This window comes from Polypterus senegalus, chromosome 4 (assembly GCF_016835505.1).
Source record: "Polypterus senegalus isolate Bchr_013 chromosome 4, ASM1683550v1, whole genome shotgun sequence".
Taxonomy (NCBI): Eukaryota; Metazoa; Chordata; class Cladistia; order Polypteriformes; family Polypteridae; genus Polypterus; species Polypterus senegalus.
In genome coordinates, this window is record NC_053157.1 from 222,629,098 (window position 1) to 222,654,736 (window position 25,639).

Sequence of the window (25,639 nt, forward strand, 5' to 3'; positions counted from 1 at the left end):
CCTAGGAATCAGGTTACCCAAACTGTGCTATAACATTTCAGTAATTATTTACTGCTCTGATGTTGATCTTTCTGATCTTAAAATAAGTGATTACGATAGCAATTGACGAGAAGAATTCATAATTGCACTAATTACACTATTTGAGGGTTCCTCTAGAGTAACTCTCTCTCTTTCACAATATGGCTCAAAAACTAATCAGCACATTGTCATCTCATAACAAGCTTAAGTTTCAAGTTTGGTATTTTTAGCTCTAGACCTTCCTCAAGAAACTGTGACACCCATTATGGAGAAATCAACATTTTCTGTCTCAAGGTACCCTAAAATGTCAAGATCTGTCGAAAACCAGAGATTGAAATGTTTGACAAATCTAAAGTTTTCACTCTTCTTTTTGCTCAAAGCAAAAAATAAATATTTTTAAACTACTGTTTACATGCAGAATAGAGAGAAAGTTGTAATAAAATACAAAACAACATTGATCAAGAGATGCATACAATATGAAACCTCCATGAAAAAAAATTTCACATTACTCACGTTGCGTGATTCACATCGGGTCATCCAGTTGTATGCTCTCAATGTCTCAAATGCGTATATTTTTACCAAAACATTGTTAAGTCAGTTACTGCTGGAAAATGATCTTGTGAACTAAAACATAACAGACTTGAGTGTGGACGAGCATTTGAATTGAAGACCCACCTGCCACTTTCCACCATATTCATTGGTCATGAGTCCATCCTAGTAACAGCTTATTCATTGGTTAATGCATTTCCCAAGACAGTAACAGGGTAAGGTTCACTGAGAGACGTGCAAAACTAAGAACTAAAAGTTAAAGAAACCAGATTGAAAACATTATTATGCAGAGAATCCATCTCGGACGTGTACAAATCAGGGAAGCTTCAACAAGTAGGTGGTCAATTCACCAGTACAGTTTCACAACCTGCTGCTAAATAATCACATTGCACTCCAACTGTGGACAGGAATATGTAAATGTAACAGGAGGTGTGCATTCTAATTTAGTTAATGAGAGCATTTTTCAGAAGTGACTCATTTAACTCATTTGGAACTTGAGAGCACACAACTGGATGACTTGATGTGGATTACACAACACAAGGGATATTTTTGATATTTTTTGCTGTTGTCTTAAATTTGTTTCCATTTTCCCAGCGACGTACCAAATTTTTAGTGCTCAATACTACTCCTCGCGCCTGCACCGTTTCCAATGAAAATATAAAAGGGCAGAAACTTTTGAACGTCCCTCGTATTGTGTCATTTTTTTTTTCTCTGTTACATATACAAACATGAGAAAATGTTTTTTCTCAGTCATCACTACAAACAACATGGGGTAAGTGACAAAAAAAAAAAAATACTTCAAAATTGTTGAGGCTCTGAATACCCAAACAATGCCTTATAAAATTAAATGGCTGGTTAATTCAAATCAAATTATCAGATTTTTTTTTTTTACTTCCTTTTTCTTTATGTGGGGGCCACTCACAGTTAAATGTATTGTATGTCTGATCAATAAGTAAAAACTATGACACTGTAGGAAACATCATAACTATTCAAATTTGGTTAAACAAGAACTCTGTTTATTAATAACTATGGTTTTTTTTTGTTTTTTTTTTTAATATCGTTGCAAATCATATCTGGGTGTGTTATCCATAAAATCTGCGTTAAATGACACCATTACGCTACCATACATGATGGGTTCCAATTTTTGAACAACCTGACACAGTTAACATTATTGCAAAATGACAGGAAAAAAAAATCAAATCACAAATCTCGGAGGGGTGGACAGAAGGCATCTTTTCTAAACATCTATGCATGGCAAATCTTTAAGTGATGAGATCATTCTTCTCTTCAGGTGTACTTAAAAGGGTTATTTATCATATTTTTGAAAACAAAACAGCAATAAACCACAAATAGACAGATAAATGTAAAAAAATAATGCATACTTACAAGTGTTTAAAAAAAAAAAACCAGAAAGACATTTACTCTCTATTGTGTGGAAATCATCTGTTCTGCCAAGAATTCATTTTGCTCTTGTAAATAGTCATGGCTTAAAAACTCAATAATAAAAAAAAAAATAATAATAATAATAACTGTCTTCAGTTCAGTTACTCTATAAAACAATGTATCATAAAAGCCAATAAAAATTCATACATTGATAAAAGCAAACTACATAGTAAACAAATCTCTGATTATCTGATACAGGCAAAGCAAACGCACTTCTTTTTTGGATCTGAAATGCATTTGGACTAAAATTACTATTTGCTACATGTGTACATTGTAAAGATTCCTTGTGCGGTGGTGCAGAGTGACGGCTGTCAATGGCGTGCAGTGATCGCCCATCCTTTCGGCAGCTTTCATCTGGTCTTGCCATGCTCCGAATATGTGCCACTTTTAAAAACATCGAGCTTGGTTTTCTATTCCCATATTACATACTGTATGGTATGGAACTTGGACCTTGTCAATACAGGCTCTCAATTGTGTTTGATTAGTTAGTGGTTTGTTTCTAGAAAGTAACCCATTTAAAGCGTTTGCTTATTGTATAGGTCTTGGGATTGTCACACATTAGGATGTTTCACTTTGCCAGTGGGTCAGTAGTGTTTGCTACTTCAGTTTTTTCTTTTACCATATAGCACCTCACAATAAGGCATCAAGACGTGGGCAACATTTGCATGGCCTTGGCACAAGACAACTTGAACCAAATGTGCCAAGTTTACCTGCCACATGCCACCCCTGGGGTTTTCATTTAACTTGTACATTTTCCTCTGTACTGCCATTCATTTCCTGAGGCGGGTTAGGTGGTTGAGACTCTTTCTGCTGTGCCTGACCTTCCTCTTCCACAAGGTGAACTTTCCGATGCTGTTGAATATGAATTCTCCATTTAAACCTTTCCCCGCATACAGTGCAGCAGTAGGGCTTTTCTCCAGTGTGAATCCTAAGGTGCTGTTGAAGATTACTTCTCCATGTGAATCTCTTTCCACATTCCGTGCAGCTAAATGGTTTTTCTCCAGAGTGAAATCGTTGATGTTTTTGATAATCACCTTTGCGGGTGAATCTTTTCCCACATTCCTCGCAGGAGAAAGGCTTTTCTCCAGTGTGAATTCTCTGGTGTTGATGAAGATTGTTTTTCTCAGAGAACCTCTTTCCGCACTCCTCACAACAGTACGGCTTCTCGCCCGTGTGGATCCTTTTATGCTGCTGAAGGTGCCCCCTTTGTGTGAACCTCTTTCCACATTCAGTGCAGGAATACGGCTTCTCCCCGGTATGAATCCTCTGGTGGCTCTGAAGAGTTTTCTTTACCGTGAAGCTTTTGCCGCATTCATCACAGCTATACGGTTTCTCACCAGTATGGATCCGTAGGTGGCTCTCAAGAGTCTTCTTCACTGTGAAGCACTTCCCACAAATGGTGCAAGAAAAAGGTTTCTCTCCAGTGTGAGTCCTCAGGTGGTGCTGGAGATGATTCTTTTCAGTGAACCTCTTTCCACATTCGGGGCAGCTGTGGGGCTTCTCTCCAGTGTGAATTCTCTGGTGGTGCTGAAGATGGTCTTTCCGTACAAACCTCTTCCCGCACTCACTACAGTCGTAAGGTCGGTTTTCAGCATACATTCGGAGATGGATGGGGAGCAAAGTTGATTCACCAGGCCTTCTGTCACTAGTTACCCTTCCCTGTGAAAGATTCCCAGACGTAATCAAGTGTGCACCTTGCGTAGAGCCATCACGAAGACCATCTGTACGTTGACTCTTCCGTATGCGTTTACCTCCATTTTTACAGGCTGCCTTCACTGCACAAGAAAGGAGATCAAAATCAGTAGAGTATCACTTTATAGTCTTTAAACCAGTGCAATCTAGCCTTTACAACATCTGTTAGTATCATTTCTTTCATTTTGAGATCAGAAACTCATTCAAATAAAAAAAAAAAAAATCAGCTGTTTTATAAAATTAAAAAATAGAAAATAAACTCATTGTCAAATGTGACAAATAACTAATAATTAAATGTGTCAGGAAATATTTTTCCTTGCCTTTTTTTGTACATATTTAATTATTTCTTCATTTATTTATTTCGTGACGCCGTATGCAAAATGAAATATTCCTTGAAATGAACACGGTCATTTTCTACGGTCAAACTTGAGAAAGTGGGCTCGATCAAGTAAATTTTTGTGATTGACGAACAGACAGTGTAGCACATGCACAATCCTGCGAGGAATGTGGGAAAAGATTCACCCGCAAAGGTGATTATCAAAAACATCAACGATTTCACTCTGGAGAAAAACCATTTACTTGTGTCACTGTGTGTCTTTTGTGGATATGAGTTACTCACTATTAATTTTACTGAATCAGACCACAATCTAAGAGTTATCTTTGACTCTAAGCATGTCATTTAAAGTGCACATTTTAAAGATGCTTAAAAGGGTACCCTTGAAGGCGTTCTCTAAATAAGCAGGATTCTGAGAAATTAATTCATGCATTTATTTCTAGTAGGATTGACTACTGCAATACGGTGTTCACTGGATGTTCAAACTGTTCTTTATACAGCCTCCAGTTAATCCAAAATACTGCTACAAAAAATATCACAAGAACAAGAAAATACAAACACATAACTCCAGCTCTGAAACCCTTACACTGGTTTATAGCAGATTTCAAAATCCTCCTTTTAACATATAAAGCCTGAAATGGCCGAGTTCCGGCCTACTTGTCTGAATTTATCATGACTTACAAACCAGAACATAAATTACGATCTCAGGATGCTGGTGTGCTTAGGATTCCAAGGATTAATAAAATAACAGTGGGAGGTCGAGCTTTTACTTACAGGACCTCCTAAACTGTGGGGTGGTCTGCCTGCTACTATAAGAGATGCCCCTTCAGTCTCCGCTTTCAAATCCCAGCTGAAGACTCACTACTTCAGTTTAGCACACCCTGACTAGAGCTGCTGATTAAATGTACAGACTGCATCTCTGTTGTCAGTCATTAGCTCTAAAATATAAGTAATATGATAGTTATAATTGGATACTAACCCTCACCTATTCTATTTCTCTTCTCGGTACTCAAATGTGGCACTTGGTGCCACTGCCCACCTGTCAAGTTGTTCTTCCTGCCTAAGGTAAAGTCATCTCTGATGGAGGATCGCAGGAATTGTCGGATTGGCTGGCCCAGTGCTGACTCAGCTGTGGAATTGCCAATTGGGGGAGGCAGCTTGATGGCCGAGGTCTCCAGATCTCCAAAGTCCAAAAAGTATTATGTGATATCACCTACTGTTGAATTCTGCTCTGTACTTGTAATGTTTCTATTCCACTTTTATATTGTATTTTGAATTAGTTGTGTTCTGTTCTGTGTATTGTGTAGACCCCCTTTTTTGACACCCACTACATGCCCAGCCTACCTGGAAAGGGGTCTCTCTTTGAACTGCCTTTCCCAAGGTTTCTTCCATTCTCTCCCTATAATGTTTTTTGGGAGATTTTTCTTAGTGAGTCAAGGCTGGGGGGCTGTCAAAAGGCAGGACCTGTTAAAGCTTATTACAGCATTCCTTATTTGATTTTGGGGTATACAAAAATAAATTGTATTGTACTTTATTGTATATGAGTGCAAGAAGAAGTTAACAGTGGGTAGTGTCTACTTTAATTCAAGGAGCTATGAAAGAATCATCAGGAGTTTGCGACTGAAATACCTGCTGAAAATGTGTCCTTCGAGAGACAAAGATTTATATCCACTTCAAGGACTGATATTAATGGCGTAAATATTCATCCCCTTAAATATGACACACCTAAATCATCATTGGTGCAACTAATTCATTTTAAATGTCAAAGAATTAATTCAATGGAGATCACCCATCTGGAGTTTCAACTGACTGTGGTCTAAATGCACCTGGTTGGTGCCAACTTGTGGTGAGCCAGTATGGTGGTCTAACATACATAATGAAGACAAAAGACGACAGCAAGCCAAATTAGTGACAAGGGGATTGAAAAAGCAAAAGTCATTGGATGGACACAGGAAAATATCTAAGTCATTGAATGACCAGTTACATCAACCATTAAGACATGGAAAGACTGTGGCACAGCTGTCAATCTCCCTAGAGCAAGCACAAAAATACACAATAACTGAGTGATTGTGCAAGAAAACTAGTAATGGAGTCCACCAAAAGTCTTTTGAGAATTTTGAAAGAGTTAAAAGCTACAGTGGATGAGATTGTTAAGACTGTGCAGGCAACAACTGTTCTTCACCAGTCACTGCTCTTAACCAGTTGGGCAAAGAGAAAGCCACTGCTAGAGTTTGCCAGAAGGCACATGACAGACCCAGAAGTCAGCGTGAAGAAAGGTTCTATGGTCTGGTGAAACTGACATCAAGCCTTTTGTCCATCAGGCTAAACACAATGATACAATACACATTATCAAAAACATGACATCCCGACCATGAAGCACAGTGGTTGCTGCATCAATCTACTGGGATGCTTCACTGTGGAACCCCCTGGAAGGTTTGTGAGGAGAAAAATGAATGCAGCAAAATAAACATTTGTAACTAATTTGCAGAGAACTTACAAGGGGGTGAATTTTATTTATTTATTTTATAGGCACATATTTCATATTGTTTTGAAGAGCTACTGCGAGGCGAATCTAATCTCATTTCAATTTCAATTCAAAAAAGCTGGTGCAATAAATGCATGGATGGGCAAATATTTTTATTGAGCATTCTTAGCCCTTTCATTATTTAAAAAAAAAATATTTGAGTATTAAATCTTTTGCTAACTGTCCTGTTCTGAGTTAAAGATTTAAGCTAAGATTTGCATTGGGTGTGACGAGGATGAACAGGATTAGAAATTAAGACATTAGAGGGTCAGCTCAATTTGGACAGTTGGGAGACAAAGTCAGAGAGGCAAAATTGTGTTGGCTTGGACATGTGCAGAGGAGAGATGCTGGGTATATTGGGAGAAGGATGCTAAGGATAGAGCTGCCAGGCAAGGCCTACGAGAAGGTTTATGGATGTGGTGAGAGAAGACGTGCTGGTGATGAGTGTAACAGAACAAGATGCAGAGGACAGAAAGATATGGAAGAAGATGATCCGCTGTGGTGACCCCTAACGGGAGCAGCCAAAAGAAGAAGAATCTTTTGCTAACTGTTCCCATATGAAAATATGTCCATGCATCCAAAATTCTAAGCAACCCATCCAGTTCAATGTTGCAGTGAGCTGTCATCGAAGCAGATATGGCCACAAACCAGGATTTTATTACAATTATTACTAACTATATATTTGGCTGGTACATTTAGTCAAAGCAACTTAAGAAAAAGAGCTTACATTTATATAGCACTTTTCAAGATGCTCAAAGAACTATACACAAAGAGGAGGCAGCCACTTCAACTACCACAAAAGGGCAGCACATTAGTATCCACTGCAGTGGCTTACATTTACTTATCTGTTTATTTTCTACAACTGGAACAAAGGATACATTGCGATCTCTAGCAAGGTGTCGGAGGCCAATGGTCCAGTACCTTTCAACTATGGATAGGTATGGATAGGTGCCATCCTTAAAAAACACGATATACAGACAAAATCTTGTGAACATTGGGAGCGGGACCCTGCAAGACCGATAAAACGCAAAATAAATGTTACTGGTGCTGAATCTTCTCACTCTCATGTAGGTGGAAAACTGGAGATTAGAGCTGAGACAACAGGACAAATAAGCAATGAGAAATTGCCTTTAATGTCCCCAAAACTATAGTAAAAACTCCTGCTGCTTTAAAAATGAACAAAAGCCAATTAGATTGTAAAAATTCTATATTATTTCCACATTAACAATCCAATTGTAATCCAATTACTTTAATTATATCATTTCCGAGCACTAGAGGCACAAAGCTTACTGATAAAATGGAACAGGCAGATATGCAAAAGACAATCAAAACCGGCCAGTATAATACCGTAAAACAGATACAAAGTCAAAAATGTGGCTTAAGATTCAAGTGGAAAGGACATGAAAGGAAAGGAACTGTGACAAATAAGAAAAGTTCTCAAATCAGGTACTTCCAATATTTCTATAACTTGTTTGTGTAAAACTCCCCAGCAAAACCAAACTATGTTTCAGAGAAAAGCAAGAATTGCTCCCTCTTGACATTAAGCAAGAACTAACAATAAAAGGTGGGGACTTTTGACTCCGTACTTTTTGTAGCTTCTAAAGATGTTGTGTGCTCAACACTTAGTTGACACAGCTGTGAAAATGGCATTTATATTAGCATTCAGAGGTATCTACAGGAATGTGTGGGCTGGCACAGTTTCTGTGTGAGCAAGTTGGTAGGGAATCAAAAAAAAAATTTGGATGCGAGCTCCAGTAGGCTGTTAATTGTCCGAATTTTTCACGAAAAACATCTAGGGATGTGAAGGTCAGTAAGCTTTATGCCCTAGGAACCAAGCTACCTGAACTATTCTATAACGTTTCAGTAATTACTAACCACTCCGATGTTGATCAAATCATAAAATAAGTCATTACGATAGCAATTAATTGTAGAATTACACTATTTGAGGGTTCCTCTAGAGTGCCTCTTTCTCTTGCATCACCTCATAATAGGCTAAAGTTTAGAATTTGGTATTTTTGCCCATACACACACCCATCATCAATATATCAATGTTTTCGGTATCAGGGGACCCTAAAACGTCAATGCACGTAGAAAACTGGAGATCAAAATTTTTTGATGAATTTAAAGCTTTCACTCTTCCCCCATAGACGACAGGTTACAGTCGAGGAGGGCGCAAAGCAAAAAAATAAAATAAAATAAAACCTCACGTACACAGCTTTACACTGTTAACATAACTGAGGAAGAGCCAAAAAAAAAAAAAAACTAAATTCTACCACACTTTCCCAATAGTTCAATAGCTGAACTAAGGGAATGTGTCAACAAGTAAAAACTCATGCAAGTGTTTAGGGAAACACAACTGGGTAATCTCCATGCCAAAACCAGTAAAACAGTATGCAAGTAGGTCTGCTTATGTGGGACTAAACCTGTGAATTGGCAGAACACATTTAACATGTATCGTGGCTGTTAAACATAACACCTGACAATACTAATGCAAATAACCAATAAAAGACTTCGGGAGTTTGAAATTCTATAACTAACTGAATAGTTTTTGCTGGTGGTTGCAAACCTTTTGAGCAACTTTGTGGAAATTATCATGCATGAATGCTAGCAATGTGGGTTACTGTGACAACAATCGGGAGTGGTCTCCCCTAGACTTTCTCGTATACTCAGATATAGGGATGGATATTTGAGTAGTAAACCACAAAACAATGATTATATTTTTAAATTATGTACATTAAAGAACCATCAACAACAAATCAAATTAATAATATATTGAACACTTACTATAAATGTTGAATAAATCGGACTGTGCAGCTGCATGAATAAAAGGTAAAGTAATACCTTCCAGTTAACGGAAATAGCCCAAAAGTTGAGAGAAATCTACGATTTGTACCTAATACTTGTATGCAATATTTGGCTTACTTAAGTGAAACCGTACTCAAGTAATCATGTTTACATACACACACAATTCCAAAAATGATATATTTTCGGACTCAGGGAGGTCTAAAACGTCAAGATTCATCAAAATCTCGAAACGGAATTTTTGGACGATTACAATAATTTCCCTATACTTCGTATATGAGAAAGTCAGGAAGGTCTAAAACCTTTGAGATTTGTCAAATTCTTGACATCGAATCTTTGGATGATTACAAAACTTTCCCTATACTTTGTATACGAGAAAGTAAAAATTAATGAGTAAATAACAGAACATTCCTGGAATTTTTTAAAACTGTGTCGCATGAGGATGAGTACAGTCTCTCCAGCATGTTAACCTGCAATTGTGTCCTGCTGAGTGGGTCCAATACCCAGGGACATCACAATAAAAATGTTTGTATATAATACCTTTTTAATGTTCAAAGTAATTATTGTTCATTTCTATATAATCACATTTGCTAATATTTAAATTCTATTGTCCACAAGCAGTTGTGCCATACATTAGAGAGAAATCTAGCACAAAGTTGATTGATAACTTTTATTACATGGCCAAAAAAGGCATGCCATCAGTTCAGCCCATTGACTTAACTTGTGATGTACTGCGCAAGTTTCTCTTCATTTTAAAATTGTATTTATATTTTTTTTATATTGCTTTGGAATTTATATATTTTTTTTCTTTAATGTCTTATAAGACCGTGTGAGCTACTCATTTGTACGAATATATTCTATATAAATAAATGATGGTGGTGTCATTCAATAATATGACATTCTCAGACTAGTTTAATCCAGTTCTGGGTTGTGAGGGGTCAGAGCCTATGCCAGCAGCATCAACAGCAAGGCAGACACTGGCCTTTCATTGGCTTCCTCTATTCTGTTTTAACAATGTATGCAAAAACCTTTCCTGTATAAAAATGTATTTTTATGCTGGCATGGTAGGCAGGCAGTGTGGTTTATTGGCTGGATTTGAAACTACAAGATTACCAGTTCTGTGCCAGCTTCGGACACAGTAAATAACACACCGAAGGTCACAATTTGGCCTATGCTTCTTGAGTATACCCTTCCTGTTCTGCCAGGACTCATTCACATAGAAGGGAGTAGTTCTGAGTAACTAATTAACCAAAAACCCATGGGGATACTGGTGAATTAGTAAAAAAAGATCTGAAGTTATTTGAACAACCGAATACAGGCTCTTATGAAATAGGCAGCTTTCAATAATATAGTACAGCATTATTGAAGGCAGAAAATGCAAAACAACAATCCTACAAGATGTACCCAGTGAATGCCCACCTTATTAAACTGAAAGGAACACTTTAAGGATAAATGGGACATAGAGGCAGACCAGACAGAGAAAAGAAGCTGTTTAATCAAATTTCAATATGAACATACTATCAACCACAGTGTGGTTGTTGCCTCTCAACATTTTAAATTCACTTCTCCCTTTTTTAAGGGCTGGTACTAAAGATGCAATGCAATGTAGATGTCATCTAGCCAGTCAATTGGATAGTTTAAGAGCATATAAAGAATGTTGTCATTCTCACCTCAATGCCTCAGTGAGTGCTATAACACCAATTAACAAAGCAAAAAAAACAGAATTGCAGAAACATCACAAGCCTTGAACTAAACAAGGGCAAAAGTGGCCTCAGGGTTTCTAAAATGTTCATTTAGGTCAACATTATGCAACTTTTTGTCTCTTTGGGAAGAATGAAAATTGAAATGTTATGAGTTGAACTTTTGGAATGGGAGGTAAGCTGAAGCAGACTGTTACACTTGCACTGCACCTAGAGCCCCTACGGCCAGTCACTATTCAAGAAGTGGATAGGGAGACAGTGCACTGCTAGAAGTACTTGGGGGTCTACATCAATAACGAGTTGGATCGGTTTCATAACACAGAAGAACTATAGTAGAAACGGCAGAGAAGACTTTTTTTTTTCTTCAAAGACTGCATTTCTTTAATATGAGTAGTGATATCCTCTGTATGTTCTGTAACACTGTAATAAGAAAGTCTTTTGGTTTGCTAGTCTGGTAGCATCACTTCCTGAGACGCCCACCAAATCATCAAGCTAATTTAAGAAGGCACGCTTAGTTACTGGATGCCCTCTGGACTAGTGGAGGAGAGAATGAAAGCTAACTTAATCCCCCACTCTGAACAATGCTCCATATCCTCTCTCTGATACACTAGTATTGAGGACTTTTACTCATCAGATTATAAGCAGAAGTGTGTCTTGAAACGATAATGGATTTCCTTCATGCCTACCATAATACATCTTTATAATATGATTACTCCCTGGTCATTAGCCAAGTTTGAAGTTTTTCTTCTTTTTTTGTAACTCCTGAGTGTGCTGGGGGTGGGCTGTTGTTGCTGTGTATTGTAATATTTCTGTATTTCTTGAGCTTCTGTAAAAAAAACTAAATCTCTCCCTTACATAATAGTACTTTATTTGTCTCACCTACTGTATATAGATGTGGTGCAAATCTGTTACACAAAAAGACAGCAGCGTCAACTAAATGTTCAAATGTGATTTCAACATAATGAAATATTGAATTATAATATACACATAATGCAGAAAAGGTAAACAAAAAGTTCTTCAGGAGGAGATTTATTTTAAACCAGACCAGTTTCTCATTTTAAAAAAATGTTTTCCAACTATGCATATTTACTAATGTACTTACATGTTCCTGGTTGAATGGATGCATTTTCTTCCGTGGTCATTTCCCATGGCATAGATACAGGTTTCCGAGGGGGTCTGCCCCGTCTACGCTTGGTTCCCAAATCAGGACGGGACTCTAGTTTCAATGGTTCCTCTTGTATTATTCTCACGGTTTCATATTCAAGGGACTTGTTCACGTCAGGGTCACAATCATATTCTTCCTCTTTAATGATGACAGAAGTAATCTCACAAGCTTCCTCACTGCCAAGGTCATAGCCAGGGTCGCACACCTCCTCCTTGATGATGACATTGAGGTGGTCTTTGACATTTTCGATGCTGACAAACCTCTGGTCATCAGCCTCCTCTTGCTCAGGTGGAAGCAGTCCAAGTGTTATGGTGTCTTTGTTCTCAGCACAGGTAATGCTCTCCTCATCTTCACTACTGCTCATTTCAGAAGGCCTCTGGGCTGTCTTACTATTCTCTGCTTTCATGCACACCCTTTTCTTGTGAGGAGCACCTTCCTCTCTACCTGTGTGGATAAAAAAAGGAAAACATTGCAATAACTCTAGTGCCAAAACTAATTTTTTTTTACAGCTTTTTGTTTCCAATTTCTTGGTCAATATCTTATTTACATTTCCATTCAAAGTTGTGCAACATGATGCAAGTAAAAACCAAGAACATTTGTGTTTATTATTAAACTAAATAAAAAAAAATGTTATTCTAATGTGTGGTCCAGTATTGCTTTTTCCGTGCCCCTTTGTGACCTTCAAATTGCAATGCTGGAAGAAACTTATGCTACTCCTTATTTACATGACTATCTTAGAAGTATATAAAAGTATACTTCTCCATGATGGGTTTCATATTTTTAAAGTATATCTGACAGAGATTGGCCTCTTCTGACCACAAACATCTTATCACAACATGCTGTTTACTTTGATGCAACTTTATAGCACAGCCAACATGACGACTTGACTACAGAATACAGTGTAGTAGGTATAATAGAGAATTCGCCACATTTGAATGGGCTTTAACTTTATTTATAACCACGTTTTACACATAACAGACTGGCAATATAACCAAATGGACCCAGTTTTACAAACCATCCTTTATCCTACAAGTTCTATTTCTATAGTATACACCAAGTATACAGCATGCAAAATGTATTTATAATAAAGAATTATACCACATTTAATGTACTGACCCCCTTCTTTATGACACCCACTGCACGCCCAACCTACCTGGAAAGGGGTCTCTTTTTGAACTGCCTTTCCCAATATTTCTTCCATTCCATACCCCTGCAAGGGTTTTTTTTGGGAGTTTTTCCTTGTCTTCTTAAAGAGTCAAGGCTGGGGGGCTGTCAAGAGGCAGGGCCTGTTAAAGCCTATTGCGGCACTTCTTGTGTGCTTTTGGACTATACAAAAATAAATTGTATTGTATTGTATTGTATTTAGGTCTGACACAAAAAAATACACTATCCCTATAACTTGAGAACCATGAGAAAGAGGGAACAAAGAAAGAGATGGTTACAGAACATTTTTGAACTTGTCCCAGTGAGACAAGGCTCCATTTGATTGCTTCATTCAGTACGAGTGGACGCATGTTCAAATATAGATGTTTTCTTACCCAAGTTCGGAAAATGTGCAAGAGTGAACAGCGAGTTAACATCAAGTTTCTTGTGAAACTGAAGAAGTTCACAATGGAAACTTTTCAGTTGTTGACAGGTTCACAGTGAAGAAGGCATGTTTCGTGCATGCGTTTTTGAATGGTGATCAAAGGAACCCATTTTTTGTCGGTGGAAAATGTGAGAGCAAAAACTACTGAGACACTCAACAGCCTTTCAGAAAATGATGTGTTGAATTGCTTTGAACATTGGCAGCATCATATGCAGCTGTGTGCCAACTCAGAAGGGAACTGTTTTGAGGGTGATTGTAGCTAATTTTCTTAATTTGTTAAATAAAAAGAATTACAGGCACAGACAACTTCTTTTTGTGTCGGGCCTCGAATATATTCAGATATTTTATAGTTGGATCGCGGTTAGTGAATGATTCAGTAATATGTCAGATGCAGAATTCACATCGACACACCTTCTGGTATAAAGTCTAGCACCTTAATCACAAGACCACCCAACCCATTCATGTTAAACCCCTAGGCTGGGGTAACATTTTTTTTTTTCTTCAGGGTCAGGAAAAAAGTCAGAACCGAATTCCCAAAAGAAAATCCAGCATACGAATAAAGGATGCACACTATCTCAGTTTTCAGCCCATAGGACTGCCCTAGACACAAGAAACATTATAATAACTTAATGTTGGTAAATGTTTGTCTACACTGCTTTCCATTAACATACAAGCTATTAACATTCATTCACCAAGCCATGTCAGAGGAGAAATCAGCTGAAACAGGGACACCGAACCCCTGCAAATTTTATTTTTTTCCTCCAGCCGTCTGGAGTTTTTTTTTGTTTTTTCTGTCCTCCCTGGCCATCGGACCTTAAGACAACTAATGTTGTCTTATTTTGTCTTTTTATTTTTCTTCATTATGTAAAGCACTTTGAGCTACTTTTTTGTATGAAAATGTGCTATATAAATAAATGTTGTTGTTGTTGTAATTCTGTGATTCACTGAGGCAGAAGCAAGCAGCAACGACAATACAGGGTAAAAACTCACATTCTTAAACTGAGTAATGACAACTGCAGAAATAAACAAAAAAATGTAAGTATTCAAAATAACTCATATATACACCTCAGGTTACTAGTGAACTGTGACATTATGTTAATAGCTCTCTCTGGGTCATATGATATGGTGTGAATGCAGTTCTCCATGTGTTCCTCATTCATTTTATCTGCAACAATTTACTACCAAAAATTTGCAAAAATTGTTTAAAATTATTTTATTCGAATTACTTATTCCCCTAAAATATATAGGGTCACTCTCAATCTCAAAGGAAGAAAATTATCAGTATTTTTATGTGTACATTTTAAATACTGCATTTGTAAACATCACTTGAACAAATATTTTTTCCATGATTTCTTTCAATCTGTATATGTCCATTATAGCTGTGTTTCCACCTTGTTTCTTATTATTTATGTATTTACAAGTTTAGAGAGGTACGAGGTTAAAAAAAGAAATGCCACAGCGCTCATTAGCCCAACAAGCCCTTGAAAGAGTGCTACCTTTTGATAGCAGATGGCAAAATGGAGACAGGCAGGTAGTGGGGAGACTAACAATGAACAAAGGAGCGAGACTTCTGATGCCATCCAGTCCTGGATATTCTGGGCAGGAAACTGTAAAGGCTGCGGTGGGCTGGCGCCCTGTCCGGGGTTTGTTTCCTGCTCTGTGCCCTGTGTTGGCTGGGATTGGCTCCAGCAGACCCCCGTGACCCTGTAGTTAGGATGTAGCAGGTTGGATAATGGATGGGTGGATGGATGGAACTATAAAGGAGCACAGCTCAAATGAGGATAAACAGAAAGAAGGCGAAGGGATGCAAGGAGTGAAACAGCACAATCCACAGCACCTGAAAATGGCTCATATGGAAACAAATGATATGGAAAATGAAAAAATAAACATAGAAGGTGCCACAAATGTCCACTATCACCCGACTGCAAAACAGTGGACTGCTCCAGTGTGTGCCAAGAGCCATGTTGCAATGATCAAAAAAATATAACTGTGGTCTTTGATTATTGTGCTAAGTAGCACAAAATGACAAGGTAATTTGTTACTGGTTTTGTAGGAAATAGGAAATATTGTTGCTGAAAAAGGGCGCAGTGGTAGTGCTGCTGCCTCGCAGTTAGGAGACCCGGGTTCGCTTCCCGGGTCCTCCCTCGTGGAGTTTGCATGTTCTCCCCGTGTCTGCGTGGGTTTCCTCCCACAATCCAAAGACATGCAGGTTAGGTGGATTGGTGATTCTACATTGTCTCTAGTGTGTGCTGTGGGTGTGTTTGTGTGTGTCCTGCGGTGGGTTGGCACCCTGCCCAGGATTGGTTCCTGCCTTGTGCCCTGTGTTGGCTGGGATTGGCTCCAGCAGACCCCCCGTGACCCTGTATTTGGATTCAGCAGGTTAGAAAATGGATGGATGGATGGATGGATGTTGCTGAAAATATGAACAAGTGTAGCAAATAAGTGGCCCAGATGTAGAAAGTTCTTGATGAGCAAAAAGGCGCTCTTTTTTATTTTTTTAATTGCAATAGCCATGTCCATCTTATCTGTCTACATGATACAACTCGGCCCCCCAAGGACCAATTTTACTGAAATGTGACACATTTATTATTCAAGGAAATTTGTTGACATAATTCAATTTTCGCTGTGATATTTTGAACACTCTACACAGTTTTAAAATTTCAAAATCTCCCAATGAAAAGCATTGGCGAATTTGTGAACTTGTTGAATCCTAAAATGGAGCCACATTCTGTGCGACTTCAACTGCAAATGAGTTTACCGTTTCAGTTTTACCTTGAGAGTGGTTACACTAGCTTGCATATTTTCTTCTTTTTTCTTTTACCTCCAATTGACACGACTGACTGCAAACAGGTCTTCAACAGAAGTTAATGAAAAACCAGAAATTTTTGTGCACAGAGTAGGAAGTTGCTTTTCCTACCGGCTGCTCACGCTCTGGACTTCAAACCTCTTAAAAGCATGTCCAGTGAGGCGCACACAGAATCCACTGCAATGCACCTTTCTCCTCCCAATGCTTTAATTAGTAACAGCTAAGAAAATGATCTTTCTAACTATTGAACTATAAAATGCAAGAAAGGAAAGCTAAAAGTTATGTACATATGAATGAAGTACCCTCTGGCATGTAAGTGGTGTGTAAGCCGTTGTGCAGAGAACAAAAACATTTACTCACTACTATTTACCTTGTACTAAACCAAGATCACGGCTCCACTATCTGCACATTAATATTCAGTATTTTACTGTCACTAGAATTTACTACGGCGGCCAGACGTCCAGGTGACAGGGACAGTCAATGTATTGCAATAAGTAAATAAAGAGTGTCAAAATGTCCCAGTCTTAACAAGCTGACCATTTAATAAAACACTGCATTGCCAAACCAAACATCCTCACAATATATTTAAAATAGCAAGGAGAACTAATGCCAATTCAGTATAAGTCGCGTATAACATCCATCCATCCATCTTCCAACCCGCTGAATCCAAACACAGGGTCATGGGGGGGTCTGCTGGAGCCAATCCCAGCCAACACAGTACACAAGACAGGAATCTAATCCCGGGCAGGGTGCCAACCCACTGCACAGACACACCCACACACCAAGCACACACTAGGGCCAATGTAGAATCACCAGTCCACCAAACCTGCATGTCTTTGGACTGTGGGAGGAAACCGGAGCACCCAGAGGAAACCCACGCAGACACGGGGAGATCATGCAAACTCCACGCAGGGAGGACCCGGGAAGCGAACCCGGGTCTCCTAACTGCGAGGCAGCAGCGCTACCACTGCGCCACCGTGCTGCCCTCACGTATAACAGCGTGGTCAAAACTCTGACCAGGAAAGCTAAATGAAGAACTTGTGTTAAGTTTGAACAGTATTGTCAAGACAACTAAGAAACAGACGGTTCTGTCATTTATTTGTTTCCAACTCACGCACTATGTGAAATCATATATATGCATTTGTGAAAGTTTGATTTTTTTTTTTTTTCCTGCCCTGAACTCTTGGATTTAATGATGAGATAAAAAAGGCATTAAACAAACACAACTTTATGCAAAGGGCATACATGCTAAACAAGTGTCCCAGTTTGGGAATCTGAAAATCTGGCCACCCTATAATTTATCATCACCCGATATCCAAAAATGGTCAGTCGCTGTAAAAAAAAGTTTTCCTTTTACTTCAGTTATTCCCTAACATTTATCATAACTGAATAGCTTTGCATATCCCATTTCATTAAATTTACTAAGACCAGACATGCTGAAGCACAAAAGAAATATTACAATTATTACTTGTTTGTATAGGTTATGTTAATTGCTAACTGCAAATTGTTACTGTGTGTGTGTATGAAAGTGGTCCTGGAGTCTTGTTCAGGCCTGTTTTCAGGCTTTTGCCCACCTGGTGAGACACAGTGAGAAGGTTGTACTGTAAAACCTACCTACTGAACTCAGTCCATTGAAGGCTACTGTGTCTACCTGAACGTTATACCATTTGTAAATTTTCTAATATGTTATAATTTGCACAGTTTTTTTTTTTTTTAATTCTGCAAAGGATAGCAAGTCAACATTTCCAAAATTTGCATCCAGACTGAACCAGTGCTCAGTTTTTGCACACAACAACGGGGACGTCATGAAACTTTCAAGAAATATACATTTAAAATTAACGGACATTAAAATAAAAAAAATATTTACAAACATCACAAGGTGAACAGATAGGAATTTAGAACTTTCATGGGTAAAAAAACAAAAGGAGAAACAAAATACATTTAATGAGTGAAGGCTAAACAAACTGAACGGCACAGTCCCTTTCTGAAAAGCATGGCGAGTCATTAATTGCATTTTAAACTGCAAGGTTACATGCAAGAACTTCGATCTACACACTGTAACATGAAATATAATAAAGAGCCAGCGTGGCACTGCAAGCGTGGGAGTGCTGGTTTAGTCTTCACCACGGACTCCCTGTCACTTATATTGCCAGTACTGCAACTGAAGTATTAAGGAAACAGTTGCTCTATGAGTGTGAGCTTTCAAATCATTTTGAATAAAACGCATTGACTAAGTGAACACAGGGGCCTGATTTAGATATGTTGGTATCACTTGCCATTTCATGTTTTGTTCTGGTCATCACTTTCGTTGCAATATGCTTCTTCGAACAGCACTTAAAATATTGTTCAGTGTTTGCAATGGAGCTTAATGTCTGTATTCTTACCACTATGATTTGTAAAAGCATTAAATAAACAAAGAATTAAATATTCCAGTCACATCCATTTTTTCAATTAGTTGTCTTATCTGCCACTTCACTTGCAACTTCCCTCTGTAACTAGCACTTACTGAATTATGGTCTAGTGATTGGACTGCTGCCTACTGTTTGCATTCACTAACTAAGATCTGAAGGTCATTGCAGAAAAAAAAGTGCCTGCAAAATAAATGTGAAGGTTAATATAATGAATATGCAGTTAAATGGATAAAACAGTCATGACTGAGTGCAAGACCCAATGTGGACCTTTGATATTTTGCAAAACAAACCTCTCAAGTACAAAGGATTAGGCATCACTCAAAAGGGATGTACATTATTGCCAGATTGTGGATAAAAAGCTGCAGAAGCATTTTACACATATTCACACTTCAAGATTAAACAGTGATCTGGTCATACCCCATTGTATCACTCCAAAGAGGGAAGACAGAAACCAACATGGAGTTATTCAGAAAAAGAGGTGTAGAAATTTGAAACCAACTATGAAATCATTTAGTTGAATGGGAGGGCCCAGATGGATTTCGAAACAGAACACACCTCAGAATAAGATATTGAGACCATTTTGCTAAAAACTTTACAAATCAAATCCTGTCTTAGGTCTTCTTCTGGACCTGATATTATCCTGCCTCTAAACTGATCACTCCTGCAAAATCTCCTGCTGCTACTTTTTATAAACAAGCACTGTAACTATTCATCTTTTAAAGTAATTATGTATAATCCTGGTTAAGATATGCATATTTAGAAGTTGGATGACCACCTGTCCATCTAAGCAAAACATCAGACTCTCACTTTTATCATTAGAACTATAAGAGACTTAAAATCACATACAGTTAACCGGAATTACAGTAAATTACACTTAATTCCATTAGGGGCTCTCTGTTTGTTTATTCTCTCTTTAACAGTGATGCTTTTCTTTTACTTGTTATGTGTTCAGATGTTTTTCAAGTAAGGAAGACAGAGGTTTTAATGTAAGGTAGTCATTCAAGGAACGGAAAACAAAAGGTTTGAATATAACATTGTTATACATACTAATCATGGTGACACATGTTGTTCAGCACATGCAAGTAAGAATTGCACATTGCTCACATGATAAACAGGACCCTATAAACCTACAACTTAAATGGAAACAGAAATTGCTTTAAATGATCAATTAACTAAAACTGGCCCTTTATTAAACAAAGCCACACTAAAGCCTATACTTCCACAGGCATCTTGGAAGAACAAAAGGTCTCCATCCATGTTCTTTAACCTCTACAGGTTCCCTGTGAAGTCCATTCTCACTGGCTGCATTATATCCTGGCATGGCATTTGTTCAGGTGTGAACTATACAGCACTAGAGGGAATGGTGAAGTCAGCAGAGTATACTGGTGCAAGGCCACCTTCAATTAGATTGACAGAAACTTTATTTGTCCCCAAAGGGAAAACTGTTTTATTACAGAAGGAAGGATGGAGAGAGATAGATAGATAGATAGATAGATAGATAGATAGATAGATAGATAGATAGATAGATAGATAGATAGATAGATAGATAGATAGATAGATAGATAGATAGATAGATAGATAGATAGATAGATAGATAGATAGATAGATAATGAATGTAAAGTAAAACCAGAAGTTGTATATACAACACTGGGGTATATTATACAGTCTTTTATACTTACTTTTATATTGTAAGAGATGTATCCTGTAGCTTCCCCAAGTGTGAGAATAAGTGTGTGTGTGTTTGTGTGTGTGTATATATATATATATATATATATATATATATATATATATATATATATATATATATATATATATATTATTGGATACAAGATTTACTTATAAAACTGTTAAAGAGGAGCTGCTAGTTGGATTAGTAACTAATAATTGGCTCAGTATGATGAATGGACTTGCGTCCCTGTCTGGTTCTTCCTTCTTATACTGATATTACTTCTGACCCAGAAATCAGATACCCTGTGACTAAAACCGCCGGGATAAGGTCCTCCACACAACGCTGGACTAAATTACGTGGATCGGAGGATAGATGGACTGATGAATTAATTAAAAATAGCTTGGAAGTCGTGTACACTGCGCAGCACTATAGAAAGAGGGAGTTAAGCAGAGGACTGGATGCTGAATTTATATAGATTTACCAATTTCTGTAACAAAGAAAACTAGAGGCGAGCAAAACAAATTGGAGGAACCGAGGTGTTTCCACAGATTATCAAGTTTGAGAATTTCAAAAGATTCATTAATTCGTTTCAATAACATTATTTGACGGTAATCGTCTGCACAACATAACGTTTATTTACTATTCCTCCGACTTTACAAACTATATTACATGCACACAAATAAATTGAATCTAAACCACTTGCAATGAGAGTTTCAATCTCTTAAGAAATAAACCCGCCGCTTAGAACTGAAACTCTCAGAGAACGAACCCGCATGCAGCACCTTCCCAAATTCGATTAAAAGCTTTACCTCCGATAGATAACGAATAACAGGAAAACAAAGAGCAAGACGGTGTGCAGGACGAGCAAGCAAATTCAGGGATTGTTTACACCTTGTTTAAAGAAGCTAGGCGGCATGACGGCGAACGCATGCGCACAGGCAGTCCACTGGGGCAATACATTTTTCCTGACACGGTGGGGGATTCATATTAAGTGGAGTGAGGGGAAATTTACAGTAAAATTCAATCAGTAACGGGGTCGTTCATACATGATCTTCGATTGGTTTCCTACTGTGCCGTAATAGATTCATCTTTCAATAAAATAATTCCACGACTTGCACAATTAAAGTAGTGGCGCTATTGGTACATTCCAGTCATAGCGGTACGAGACAGTGACGTAAATGCAACGGGCTCCCGACTTCGCTGCTCCAGAAAAGGCAGCAGAAAAAAAAATCTGGCTTTGCAGGCGTCATACTACTCTTGAAGGGTTCGTCCTTTCATTTTTTTTAAAGATGCGGTTTATCAATGGAGTGATCTCAGGAAATGCTACAGGGCAGCAGAGTGCGTCGGTTTTCACAGTAGTGAATCTCCTAATTACACTCCTGTGTCTGGTTTTCACTGTAGGTCTGGCATGGGTAGACTTTTGTTTGTTTTCTATCAATTCATAGTGATCATAACGAGTTTTTCTAACCCATTTATTTAGTTAAGATGATTTTGTACAAGTCCATTAAAATACACATTGGCATTCACACGTACTAGCCAGGTTTTGAGACGAAAGTTACCCTGTTCAATACGTCTTTAGGATCTTGGTGATAAATCTAAATTAATCATGACCAGAATCTAGTATGAGCATCTTGTGGCATTTCAAATGTATTCTAAAACCATCTCATTTATTGCAAATACAATACACTTTAGTACCCTATATCTTAATAGATATTTGCAAATGTTTTTAATTTTGAGATCCTTGGAACTTGTTATAATTAAAATGCAGTTTATTCAGAGGGAGAACTAGTCACCAAAATTAATTTTAACCTCTAATGTAAGCCTGATTCTAATTATTTTTCAATTTGTCAAAAGGTTTGCTATCATATTACAGTACAAACTCACCAGTCTTGACTGGTGCCAGTGTGCTTAATTAGTGGGAATGATGTGTAGAGCAGTTAGCATTAATAAAATATTGGTGCCTACTGACACACTTTTCTGTCAAAACTATTTTGAAGGCATTCCTATAATCCATCCTGGAGGATCTCACAGCTGCGGCTTTGCATATCTGCCGTCTAACTGTGTAAAATCTAGATAGACCTCTTGGGGTTTCACCCACGGAAAAAAAGGAATATCAGAGAACACATGGTACATAAATAATAAAATATTAACAAAGAATTATAAGCATATGAAAAATAATATTTTAGAATAAACATAAATGACAATACAAGAAAAATAAGCCAGGGAACAAACCTTTACTGTAAAATAACACCGTGTCTGCAGGTTTTTATTCTAACCAGTTTAGGAAGGATAGATGGAAGGATAGATAGATAGATAGATAGATAGATAGATAGATAGATAGATAGATAAAGACACTATACAATTAGATAGATAGATAGATAGATAGATAGATAGATAGATAGATAGATAGATAGATTGATTTGGGGTCAACTGGCCAACCTGGATAAACCCACTATACTTACATTAAATCAATACTCAAAAATTAATTATTTTTTATGTTACTTACCCCATGTAGTTTGCACCGATAGCCAAGAAAAATATTTATTCTCACATCTTCATACCGAATGAATAAAGCAAAGTTTGTCACTTTTTGAATTAAAGATCTGCCTCTCCTGCTCATTTGTTGCTCAAGAGGCTTTAGGTTTCCTGTTTATGGTATGCACTGATCATTTTGGAAGTATATATTTAACAATAAATTAGCAAAAAAAACATGCATTTTGCATGTTTTGTACATATGACTGAATAATTGAAATGTGGATTATGTGATACAAGTAACATGAGATTTGACTTTTCCTTTCAAAGTTTTTCACATTTAAAGTACAGTACATACTGCCGTAATACATTTTACAGAACAGACATTTTAATTACGATGCCTTTGCCTATTTTAGTTTACACACTTTGTAAGGTCATATGTTCCTAATACTCTTTTTAATCGTGCAGTCATGTAACAGAAGGATACAGAGTGGAAGATAGACAACAGTGCAAAATATTCATTTTAAAGTAATTGAATAAATATATTTGAATAAAAATAAAAGGAGGTAGAAGGGTACATTTTTATTAGAAAAACATGCATGTTTCTAAAAAAATGTAAATTTATAGTGGTAGGAATTTCTGACATGGCTAAGGTAAGAAATAAGCACTCGAATAAGCAAATAACTTCAGTTTAAGAGAATCAACTTGTTAGCTTTGAATCTCCTTGAGATGTTTCTAGAACTTAACTGCAATCCCCCTGTGGCAAACTGAATTGAGTGGATATCATTTTGAAAGGCACACACACCTCTGCAACTAAGGCCTAACACTTCACCATGCATGTCAGGGCAAAAACCAAGGCAGGAACTCCAAGGAACTCTGTGTGGTGAGGGTTAGATCAGGACAAGGGGATAAAGCCATCTCTAAAGCCTGAACACAGTGGCCTTAACAACTGTCAAATGAAAGAAGTTTAGACCTACCAAGGGCCTATTTGATAAAACGCTGTATGGATTCGAGCATGAAAATATGCGCATGTCAAAAAAAAAAAAAAATCCGATTTATAAAACCTGGTGTACACACATTTCTACATAGTTTATGGTTTATAAATCACAATCATCTTACATACATGGGCACGCTTTGAATGCCAACCTGAAACATCCATATATGGAGCATGCTCATCAACCTCATACATATGCAATTATGATGCTTATTTACCTGTTAGAGCAGCTCCCACCTGACACACTGCATTCGACAGTATCAGGCTGTGCTCCATAACAGAGAGTGCAAGATCATGTGCAGCATTATAGCCCCTTTCCGCTACATTCTGGGAGTCCAGGAACCATGTAAGGCACCATCATGTCTGAATGGGCAGCCATTATCACTGTTGCGTGTGTAATAATGTGATTGCTGTTACAATGAATAGTACAAGTCATATGAAGCACTGAGGATTCAGCCAGTTACCTTATCAACAAGCCAGCCATCACATACTCTACCATCACCTCTGTCAAAACTACTTTACCTCAAAATAAATGAATTACGGGTTGACCCAGGCTACTGAGACACAACATTTGCTAGTCACATCTTGGACGATTGCTGCTTTAATGGAATGTCACTGCTTACGGTTAACAAAAACAGCTTCACTTTCACTAGGTACCCTTATTGCAACACAAGTACAGCAAAGTGCACCGATTACATTACTAGAAATGGACCCTGCTGCAAATTGCTTTTTTAAGTTGACAAAAATGTGTTTTATGTATGTATATCCACACCACACAAACACTGTAGTGCTTTACCGGCTGGTTAATGGTTTCCAGCACAGTGGTGCTGATGGAGTGAAGGTTAGCTGTGATATTTCTGACCTGTTGGCCAGTCGAGAAGTGACGATAAGTCACTGATATAAACTGATGAAAAAACAAAAAAAAAACATACTTCAGTGCAAATATGTAGCATTGGCCCTCCGAAAAGGGAACTAAAACACAGTCTGTTTATCGTCATTGAAGTGTAATATATTTGTGACATCAATGCACATTTTAACAACAGCTCAGTGATATAAATTATTATGCATGTAAGTCATCATTTAGCTGGCTTGGCCGCATTCCCCTGCTTGATCAAAGGTGTCCTCATATCTCAGTTTCTCCAAAATGTTGCATACACAACAGTCAAAGTCACCATAAATATATGCATGTTCCCCTGTCATTTGTTTCTTTTTTCAATATTTGCATGCCGACTCTTCCAAGATTATTCTGTCTAGCCAAACTGAGTGACCAAGCAAAAGGAGCCTGGGTTAGGGGGCCGACCAAGAACCCAGTGGTCACTCTAACAGAGCTTCACAAGTCCTCCGCTAAGATTAAATAACCTGTCAGAAGGCCAACCATCTCAGCAACACTCCATTAATCAGGCGGTTTATGCTACAGTGACAAGATGGAAGCCAGAGGAAAAGGCATATGGACAGCCTGCTTGGAGTTTGCC

At 37.8% G+C, this 25,639-nt stretch overlaps 1 protein-coding gene across 2 annotated transcripts in view; it reads right to left on the reverse strand.

Annotated features, from left to right (window-relative positions):
* Positions 1-1,337: 1,337 nt before the first annotated feature.
* LOC120528042 (gastrula zinc finger protein XlCGF26.1-like) overlaps positions 1,338-25,639 on the reverse strand; it is a 66,275-nt gene continuing 41,973 nt past the window's right edge. The window contains exons 1-3 of one of the 2 annotated variants that reach the window (XM_039752010.1): positions 21,511-21,627; positions 12,165-12,671; positions 1,339-3,785 (exon numbers count right to left, since the gene is read on the reverse strand). In XM_039752010.1, coding sequence (XP_039607944.1) covers positions 2,746-3,785; positions 12,165-12,633 — 1,509 coding nt within the window. In that variant the 5' untranslated portion in view covers positions 12,634-12,671; positions 21,511-21,627 and the 3' untranslated portion in view covers positions 1,339-2,745. Of the gene's footprint in view, positions 3,786-12,164; positions 12,672-21,510; positions 21,628-25,639 lie in introns of those variants that run through there. The other variant, XM_039752009.1, reaches the window with a different exon arrangement.